Here is a 10,435-nt window from a genome sequence, read left to right as displayed (position 1 = left end):
TATACGTGTTCAGTTTTTTTAATGGCTATAAGTAAATTTTAGGGGCTATTTGATTAAATGTCATAAGAATTCCTAAATCATATTCATATCCAAGCTGACTCATAAGTTCATAACTCTTTAAGCGTTTTCATAAAAATGTAGGTGGCACCAGATATACAAAGTAAAGAAAACAAATTAGTGGTGTAGAAAATGAAAAATAATTATGAACAGGTGGTTTCACATTGAAATGACACAAACAAACGTTAAAAGACACCGGCTTACTCTGCGAGAATACATTCCTCTTCTGAATGCATTACCCCTAATTTTGGAAAGATGGTGCCAATTACGCACGTAATTGACCGAGGCACTCTTTATGTAAAATAACCTTTTTAAGAGCGGAACACTCTGATGATGGCTCAACAGCCACCTGCTGTTGCCTAAAGAGGATGTGGATGGAATCCAGGTTTAAGCTTTAATTGTATATCATTTTAAATATTCAAATAATCGTGTAGAAACACAAGATATATAAAAAAACAAAAAAAAACAATAAGGGATATTTTCAGTTTATTTCACAATATGATCCAGCAATACAATATCAAAACGTCGTTTTTGTTATTATTATTATTTTTTTGTTTTGTTTTTTTGTTTTTGTTTTCTTTTTTGCTGTACAAACGAGAAGCTTGTAAGGAAATTTCTTCTCCTGCGCCTCTTTAAATATATACATTTACATTTTTTTTACATCAGTGAAATCTTTTACAGCATTTTTTTAAATCCCCCGTTTAAAAAACAAAAACAAACTTTCTTTTCGAGAATTGTGCTTAAGATATCTGTCTGTGTGGAGGGAGTGTTTGAAAGGCTCCTTAAAAACAGAAAGCTACGTGGGTATTTTTACAGCTAGAGTGTCTTGATTGTCCCCCGTCAAACGCTTAACAAAAAGAAGAAAAACATATAAAACACTTACTTCACATTTAGTGAATTCATTCTGTAGCTGTGGAAAAAGGAAATAAAAAAAAATCAAATTGGTGATAAGTTGGTCGCCACTTTTATGTAAACAAGTTTTTGTCTTTCTTTTTTTGCATCGCACAGAACTGGTATTTCCAGCAACAATCACGGTTTAAAACAAGAAAAAGAAAATACACTATTTAAGCAGTGGACAGACTCCTGAGATGTAAATAATATTAATAATAATAACAGTAATAATAATAAACAACCTTATGGGAAATGACACAATTACCCCAAGTCAGGCTTTGCCTGACAGTGAAAGTCAGAGTTTTTCTCTTTGTTTTTCAGTGTCAGACTTGTAGAAAAATATTGTCTTTTTTATTGTTAGGATAAGATCATTCATCAAAACTTTGCGACGCCTTTCAAACCGGTCTGAGCAGCGGCACAGATGTGACGATGGGATGGGAATAATAGACCCCCGGATGAGGGAATGTGAGCAGCGGCTGGCTAACGGGCACGCTCGCCGCTGCGCCCCCCGCGCCCTCTGAAGCAGAGTTTTCATGGTAAAGAATTGGCACCCTGACTATCCTCTGTGCCGCAGCGTGGCTGAGGTTAGCGGCCTCCAGTTCGGCGGCCAGTTGTCTCTTCCACTTGTTCCTTCGGTTCTGAAACCAGATCTTTACTTGGGTTTCAGTCAGGTGCAGGGAGGCGGCCAGACCCGCGCGCTCCGAGCTGCTCAGGTAGCGCTTCATGTCGAAGGTGGACTCCAGCTGAAACACCTGGCTTCGGGAGAACACCGTGCGCGTCTTCTTCTTGCGACAGGGCTTCTTGTCCTCGTCGCGCTTCTTCCACTCCTCGAGTTCGTCCTTCTTGGCCTCCTCCGTGTCGCTTTCCTCCAGGATGATCTCGTCGCTGCTTTTGTTGTTGCTGTGCTCATCTTCCTCCTCATCTTCGTCGTCTTTGGTGTCCGGTTCGGATTTGAGCACCAGGTCCGGGGAGTCTCTGTCCGTGCCAGAGGTTGGAGAAGAATCTCTTGCTCCTGGTTTCTCGATACCTGGAAATAGAGACGTGGAGATAAAGACATTGCTGTTTATGCGTTCATTTAACACCGCCTGTTGACATTCAGAGGAGTTTTTGGAAAATACAGTACAAGGAAAAATATAATAGCATGTATAAAAAGTTTTTTTTTCAATTCAACTGAACGTATTTAATTAATTCTGAAAAGATTTAATCTGATTGGTTTTACTTTCTCCTTCCCGCGCGCTATAACCCCACAAACATAAATCATAAAAAAAACAGGGATGTACAAAAAGGCTGTCATCGAGGAAGCCTCCAGGGGTAAGATGTGCACCATGAGCAAGCTGCGCTTCGTCACCCTTATCCAATGGTTTCATCATTTCTGCTTCATTTTATGCTCAGCGTGTTGCTTTATTCATATATTAACCCACGCTGTGGCATGACAAAGTAGGCCTTCATAGAGCCCAATGTGTTACAAGCCAACATCTCTCAGAGCGCATCAATTAAAACATTTAGAGAAATCTATTTTAAAGAGGGGTGTTGTAAAGATTATAAAATGTTTGCTTATTCAGCTTATCGTAAAATATAAAATCAGACTTAATATTTTTCTTACTGCTCTTCTTACCTTCAGTTCTGTGCAGATGAGCCGCTGAGCTGAGAGTATAGGGGTACCACCAAGCCGAGGTGCGCTCCAGGTAGTGCGCCGGCAGAGTGAATCTCTGCGCAGGCACCTCAAAGCGGGGAAAGTTGAATTCCCCGACCTGGGAAAGGGAAAATCCTCCTTCTAGGGCCGCCTTAGCAGAGACAACAAGCGGTGGTTTGGGTTTAGACGGCTTGGTGTCACAGTTCAGTAGGTTCTTAATGAAGAAAGGGGAATCCTTGGCCGGAGCGCACGTCTCTTGCGTAGTCTCTGGCATCGCTGCAGCTTTGATCTGAACGTGGATGTCCAGGAAATTTTAGTAGAAGCAGAGGAGGGGAGTGGAGGGGAAGGAAAAAAATACTGACTTACAAACACTGGATATCCCTGGTGCTTGAAGTTCCTGTTTTTCTAACTCGACTTTACCCCGTAGAGCTTCGTCAAAACACACTTACAACTCGGCGGCTGAAATAATGAAATAAAGCGCTGATGCGTGTCTCAAAAAGACAATCAGGGGCATGTCTCATCCCGGAGTGTTTCCGTCAGAATCGGGGGGGGAAAAAACCTCTTTGCGTCCCAGCGTGTCAGTCAGTCTGGTGTCTGATGCTAATGATGAAATAAAAATGTCATCCAAGTTAAATGCGGAAAGTATAGGCGATTGGGCATGTACAATGGCAAATGGGATTAAGGGAGAGACTGTGAGGGGAGGGAGGAAAAAAAGGAGGGAGAGACCGTCCTCCCCTCCTCTTCCTACTTCGTGCGCCCTGTGGCTGCAGGCTATGCGCGCTCTCCTGTTATTGGTCTCATACAGTCCAATTAGTGGCAAATGGACAGCTCCAAAAAGGAGGATTTGGATCCGTCTCACAAGATTCAACATACATCGCATCAATAAAAAACCTTTAATTTATTTTAATATAAAGGCTTATGTACTCTAATTTATTTAAATATTTGGCTCTACTTTTATATATTTGATATGATTAATTCCCTGCAATTTAAAGAGTAAACAATATAGGTATGATTATTTTAAATAATCCACAAAATTGTTTTTAAAATTCTTTGTAATTAGGCATATTTTTGAAACAAACGTTATTATTTTGATAATTGCTTCACTAAAACATATTCTATTAAACAAAAATATATTTATAAAAGCATATCTCATCATGAGTGGGTGTTAGGTTTCATGTCAACAACCATCTTAGAGCTACCAACAGGCTTGTCTTGTATAATTTCACTTAATGGATAATGACTGTCTAATACTGAATAAATAACAATTGAATTAATAAAAATTCAACTTATTTTTTTAATAATTATTCTTTTTTCACTTTAGATGATCCAAACTAAATGAAATGCTTGTATTCTGTTAACACTTTTAGCGTTAATTTATTGTCAATTTATTCTGCTTTTATAATGTAAAAAAAAAAAAAAAAAAAAAAAAAGGTCTGCAGCTCCACAGTGCGTCACCAATGGGCGATTAGATTCATATTTCTAATTTATTGATTTGCAGCGAGGGCCACTTCCACAATGTCTGGGGGTCGCGCAGTCATTTATTCTTTTAATTCCTAATCGATTTTGTTAATTCATCCCTCAGATTGCACTCTTTGTAAAATGCGCCATGTATATTCACTCATTGATATTAATTGACTTGTTAAACAGCAGCAGCCGAGCTGGTTTGGAGACACTGGAGCTGGTGTTGAGGAGGAAAAGCGGAGGGACAGCGCCCTCTGTAGAGAGCAGGGAGCTGGTGCCTCTTTTTCACGGTGCAACATTGTGGGAAATCTCACTCAAGGCCCCCATCAGACAAAAAAATAAACTTGAGCAGAAAAAAAGTGAATCAAAAATTGAACATGAGCATTATGCAAGTAGTACAATTTTAAGATAAAAAAACAGTAAACAAATTTATATATAGGAAAAATTTACACATTTGCAACTCCATTTATTTATCTTTGACAATTTCCTTTAACCAACCAATATGTCTAAAAGAAGGATTTTCTGTGATTCAATTATCTCCCTTCATTGATAAATTATATAAATTAAAATGTGTGATGTCAAATGAACGTGTTCTATATCATATTGAACTGCTCGAATTGAGGCACCCTATTGCAGCAATTGCAATTGTTTGCAGCCAATGTGGCTTAATGCAGCCATGTTACGTTGGGATGCAAACAAGAACATTTCTACTGGAAACCAATTAAAAATGTCACACTACTACAATAAGATTTGGCATACACTATTATTTTTGCATTATTATTTACCAATCACATGTTATTTATTGTTATATAAGTAGATGGAAAATGAACAGTTCACATCGAGACATTTTCCCTAAGGTTAAGGTGCAAAGCTAATGACTTAATGCAAATTTTTGGGCGTCCTTAAATAAAAAGCTTTATACCAGTTGGCTTAATAAAAAAAAAAAATAGCTGCAATGTATTACAACTATGATTTTTTTAATGAATGAATGTGACTGAATTAGTATATTTCTATATGACTTGGACATGTGTGATTTTATTGATATGAATTAAATCCCTTTTCTTGTAAAGTTCATGTACTGTATATTGATTTTTATATGGATTGATGGTATAGCCAAATTAGTAAATATTTTTCCTAATCATTTATTTATGTTTGCTTTCTCTATCTGGTCGAGAAAAAATGCCAGCTTTAGCAGATTAAAAAAGTCACAACAAAACTTGTGGGTTGAAGATAATCTAATGTGGTTTATGTTGCTAAAGCAGGCCTTTCTCTTATTATTTTAAGGTTTGATTAAATACAACAAACTGAGTAATGGATTAGACTTAAAATTTCAACTCAAGAATTTGATGAAGTAACCAATGTCAACAATTAAAGCTATCAGAAAAAGGCATGACCGATAACGTAAATAACTAAACCTGAAATATTTTTGCCTATTAGGGATTTTAATTTTATTTCTGCATTATGATCCAGACTGCATAATACAGAATCTAAATTAAAATACATGTATAATATTTAAACCCGATATAAAGGCTTTTCTAGACCAATACTTGATAGCAAGTTAAAAAATAACGCAACCAATTTTGGTATTTACTTAATCATATTTAGTTACTTTAACAAAATTTTTGTATGTCCTACCCTGCTAACATGACACAATTGTGTTAAAGAAACTAAATATGATTGAGTAAATGCCAAAAACGGTTGCATGATTTTTTATCAGTGTATGTGTATAAAGTGATGCATAAACTATTAAGAACATACAATTAAAAACTGTTCTGTTACTAGTAATTTAACTTTTCTGTATCTTGAGTTTTTCAGAGATTTTGTGTGGGTACAATCATATTGAAAGAGGGCTATTCCTGTACTATGTCTTTACAAGTTTCTTCACCAGTAACTACAACTGGTTTTATACAAAAGCATTGTGATTAAGCTAAAACACCCTGTTGGCTTATCCTAATTATCTTATTGCTGGGTTTATATTATTTGGTCCATCAGTTATTATACTTCTGTGTTTTCTGGAAAAAAAAAAAAAAAACATGACTGGACTGCAATGAGTTAACAAGGAAGTTATGGAGTCATAAAAATCTAAATTTTGCTAGTGGAGATGTGAAAATGAGGAGTACAAGTCTAAGTATATAAAAGCATAAAATATATTGGAAGTAGTGCCTGGAATACACCTTGCAGTTCATCAACCTAGGAAGCCATATTAATAATGTGTCACACTCAGGTTTAGTTCTACATGTTACAAATCTGGAATTGCTCCCATTGAATCATTTCAGGTGAAATGGTCAATTCAACAGAAGTTTTCAAGCTGATTTGGTGATGCGGCATCATAATGCCTGCCTTAAGTTTTTAATCATGTTGCTGTTCCACTTTCACAGATGAAATTTTGGAGTCTGACATAACAGGTGTGATGTCAGCAGTTATGCATTTGTCCTCCTGCACTGTTTTGTTTGTTTTGGTTTGGTTTAAGCTCAGGCTATTTTGCTTTCATCATAGCTGTATGTCCCGCCTTAAACCTAAATATGCGTTCACACCTAATCCAAAACATACAAAAACTTAGCCAATTTCATCTGCTTATGCTCACCTTGAAATTTGCCTGGCCAGTGAAAGTATTTCACAAGGCTGGTGAACTTACCCACTAGGCGAGGGGCTCCTACTTCATTGAGTCTGCTGGTTGTTGGTTTTACCTCATCATGGCGGATATGGATTTACAGTAAATGGCAGTGCTTTTTACTTTAGAAAGACAAAAAAGAATTGTAGGCATTCCTAGGTTCATCAGTTTCCCAGAGACAGAACCAGTATGGGGAATACCACCACTACCTACAGAGGCTACGTCTGGATAAGGGTTGCTTTCAATAATAATTTCCCCCGAAATATTACCCAGATTAGGCCCTTGCTTTCCTGCATTGGGGGGAAAAAATCACCCGGACAATCGAGTGTTAAGTGAGATGGCATTCTGGAGCCTTGGCAGAGCCATCAAGAAATCAGTTGGAGAACATTGGCACAGAGAAAGACATAACTGTTGTGTCACAGCCGACTCAGGCCATGCAACCACAAGGTCCCACAGCAGCAGATCCTAGGAGCGATCTGGGGAATCAGCGCACTAAAGCGTTGAGAGAAGGCACAGAAGCCCATTGGGGAAACAGCACCAGCGCGGAAAGGCTACAGCTAGTTGGGGCTACCTATAGATGGTAACTTTGGAGGAACAGAAGTGCACAGCGGTAGATCAGATAAGTACATTAGGAAGACAGAACACAGAAGGTGGGGTAGAGACTACAGCTATACGAGAGTAGGACAGTGGTACATCAGATAAGCCAGCCAAGGAGGCAGAGCTAGAGGAGGCTACAACTCCCCGGAGCTAGCCTCTACAGGCTAACTACAGAAAATGAATGGAGTACCACGGAGGGTCAATGAGGCTTTCCTAGGCAGACAGTGATGAGCTGGGGTGAGAAGGCATCCTTGTGTTCAGATTTTTCAGATTCTGAAAAATCTGCTTTGCTTAATTCACAGGCGAAGCAGCGATCACATTTTGCCAAATTAGCCAAAATTACGCTGTTCGCCCCCTTAAATTCTCCACCTTTGCCTTGCGAAGTATCGCTCTGCTTTGCTCTGCTTTTCTCCGCTCCAGATCTGTGCTCTACATAGAGATAACATGGGAATCCTTCACTCCAGCTGTGAAACACGCGGTTGGTGCAAACATACCTTAATACTGCTTTGGATTCTTCAAAGATAATTTCAAATTGAGCGGGATAAGATGTATTATTCTGTGTTTGTGAACTCATAAATAGCAAGATAATTTTACTTGCAAGAAAGGTTAGTAGTTCTTTTTAGCGGGAGCTAAAATGTAAGAAACCGGTAAGTTGATGGATACAGGAGTCGGTACTGCCAGCTGATGACGGCTGTGTACAACAAAATTTATGTCTGCTGATTGTGGCATGCAAAAATTCTTTTTAGACTCAAAAGGACTAAGTAAACATGACCAGGACAAATATATTGTTTTATTTTAACATTAACATTACTTTTTAGTGTCTTTTATGGGCATAGTATATTAGAATTTGTATGACTCTACGCATGCAAACTGTGTAGAATCATGCACCACAGCCTTCTTTTCTACTCTTCTTGGACACTATGTTGCTCAAACCATACTTGAAACTGTTTCATGGAAAGGCAGGCTAGAAATGAAATTTCTTCAATCAAATGAAGTACAGTTCTTATTATGCAGAGATCACGAACATGTAGTAGCCTTTCCACAGGCAACATTTAGAGCCTCTGAATGTTCCATAAGTCTATTTTTGTTGCTCCTCGGGTAGGTTACTATGGCCTTTATATTATTTATTTCAAAGCGCTCAGATATTGATTATTTCACAAGGAAAAATGACAAATGGCAGCAGGGAATGACACGGTCAGCAGGTTCTATTAGAGAAATGATAGTGTTGCTCGTGGTTTGTTAAAAGGTCCAGTTTAGATACTTTATAGGTTTACATCCATCATCGTCTAATGACCTATTTGATGAAAAACACGCGCTCTGGTGACAACAGCCCTGTGCAGCCAACTTTGCTTTGTAATTGCTCCCATATTAAATATAGATTTTTGTTTTGATATCTTGTGAGAATTCCTTTCTGTGGGTCAGAATTGTGATAAAAGACAACAGTAAAAGCTCAGTGAGAGAAAGCAGGAAAGAGGCTAGGGGAGAACGCGTCTACAAGGTGCTGAGAGTATAACTGTGAGTTCAGGGGAAAAGAAAATAGATCCTTTATTAAAGTGAAAAACAGAGGTGCTGATAGAGAATACATCACAAAACTAAATACACTAAAGAAATTTGTATTTTTTAAATGCTGTGTCATCAAATAGCCTATTAGGTTTAAGACAACAATTATGCATAATTTTTTTTCCTTAAGTGTAACATGATATATATGAGATGTGCTGCCCAGTGTCATTTACAGCCAAGGACAAAATTGTTGGTAGCCCTAATTATGACAAAAGTAGTAACACATCATAATTTATGAAGATGAACAAAAAAAAATCATACACTACTTTTAACAATGCTTTAAACCTATTTAAAATAACCATGTTTTAGATAGTTATAAAAAAATATCTCATGAAACAGGCTTCAACAAAACGTATGGTAAAGACTGAAAATAATGTGATCAAAGGGACATGTTACTACAAGGTGTGTCCACAATTAGCATTGCAGGTGTCGACTATTTTGGAATCAGTCGGATACTACATAGGACTAAAACATGGAAAAGGCCAAAGACAATAAAAGCAGATTGCTCAGGTGGAGAGGACCAAAATACCTGCTGAGAGGAGCAGGAGTCTTATTAATACTTACAGGAATTGTTTGATTACAGTCATTGCCTCAAAAAGTTGTGCAACAAAATATTAAATTAAGGGTATTATCATTTTTTTTTTTTGTCTAGGCCTCCTTCCTAATAATTCTATTGAATTGTGGTTGGAAAGCTATGTCTGACTTTAATTTGTTTATTTTAATTGATTTTTTTACTTATTATTACTTTTGTCAGATTCAAGTTATTTCTGAGACCATTGTATTTTTTTTTTGTATTTTTTTTCTTCTTTTGATTAAATAAGGAGTACCAACAATTTTGTCCATGCGTTGAAAGACTTCTGCTTCCTGGTGCATGTGGATCTGTACTTTCTAAGGGACTAGTGTTAGGCACCACTGGTATTGGCATATGTATGTGTTAGAATGGCACACTCCAAGTCAACATCCAAAGCCAATTGAGTCTGTGGCAAGACCTGGTGGACTAGTGCTCATTAGAAGCCATTGAGCAAAAAGAGAAAGTGTTCAAGAAGCTTGGATACTTTCTCAAGTCTCTTTAAAACACACATTACCAAGTTACATGAAATAGAAAATTAAGCGGGTTCTATAATTTTTAGAGAATATTCACTTCCAGTCACACTTTTGAAGGGTAGTTCTCCATTGTTATTGCTTTAAAAAACAAATGCAAGATTTTCTGATATCTATAACCAGAACAAAGTGAGTACAATGTGGTAAACTAGTTAAATCCAATAGACGAATTTAGTTTTATGAACAATTTTACTTGATTTGGTTTAAAACAAGGAAAAAGAGCTTGCCCAAGTCTTTGTGTCAGACACCATTGACCCAAACAGCATTTATCACTGAAACTGGTCCACTCCGTGTCCTTCTTGCACACTTAACTCTTGATTTCAGGTTGAAACAAGCCATTGAACCAATGAAGGCCACAAAGAGATTGCTTAGATTTAAGCATTGCATTTAAAGGAATTAGTGGCTGTCCACTGACCCGACAAGCTATAGCTGGGAGTGAGGAGGTATTGATTGTGAGTGGCCATGTAGCTCTTGACTTACAGTCTGATTAACTTTTATTTGACCCTATGCATTAGCCAGTCGAA

General features: G+C 37.5%; 1 protein-coding gene across 2 annotated transcripts; it reads right to left on the bottom strand.

The window, feature by feature from the left end:
* Positions 1 to 526: 526 nt before the first annotated feature.
* On the bottom strand, positions 527 to 3,308 carry hmx3a (H6 family homeobox 3a). 2 transcript variants are annotated; one of them, XM_038285513.1, is made up of 3 exons: positions 2,948 to 3,308; positions 2,564 to 2,870; positions 527 to 1,975 (listed from the first exon to the last, which is right to left on the bottom strand). In XM_038285513.1, exons 2-3 carry the CDS (start codon positions 2,853 to 2,855, stop codon positions 1,344 to 1,346), a joined length of 924 nt encoding a protein of 307 aa, XP_038141441.1. In that variant the 5' UTR covers positions 2,856 to 2,870; positions 2,948 to 3,308; the 3' UTR covers positions 527 to 1,343. The 2 variants fall into 2 exon arrangements, with proteins under 2 accessions (XP_038141441.1, XP_038141440.1); XM_038285512.1 differs by having other exon boundaries at positions 2,564 to 3,303.
* Between the last annotated feature and the right edge of the window lie 7,127 nt (positions 3,309 to 10,435).

Source organism: Cyprinodon tularosa, unplaced genomic scaffold, assembly GCF_016077235.1.
Source record: "Cyprinodon tularosa strain WSP-4 unplaced genomic scaffold, ASM1607723v1 ctg210, whole genome shotgun sequence".
Lineage (NCBI taxonomy): Eukaryota > Metazoa > Chordata > Actinopteri > Cyprinodontiformes > Cyprinodontidae > Cyprinodon > Cyprinodon tularosa.
This window is presented reverse-complemented; position numbering and strand designations above follow the sequence as displayed.

Bases quoted from the DNA above. Each gene is read 5' to 3' on its own strand.
- hmx3a (XM_038285513.1), bottom strand. From the start codon at position 2,855: ATGCCAGAGACTACGCAAGAGACGTGCGCTCCGGCCAAGGATTCCCCT. The intron at 1,976-2,563 runs GTAAGAAGAGCA...CTCTATTTCCAG, and splicing joins TCATCTGCACAGAACTGAAG to GTATCGAGAAACCAGGAGCA.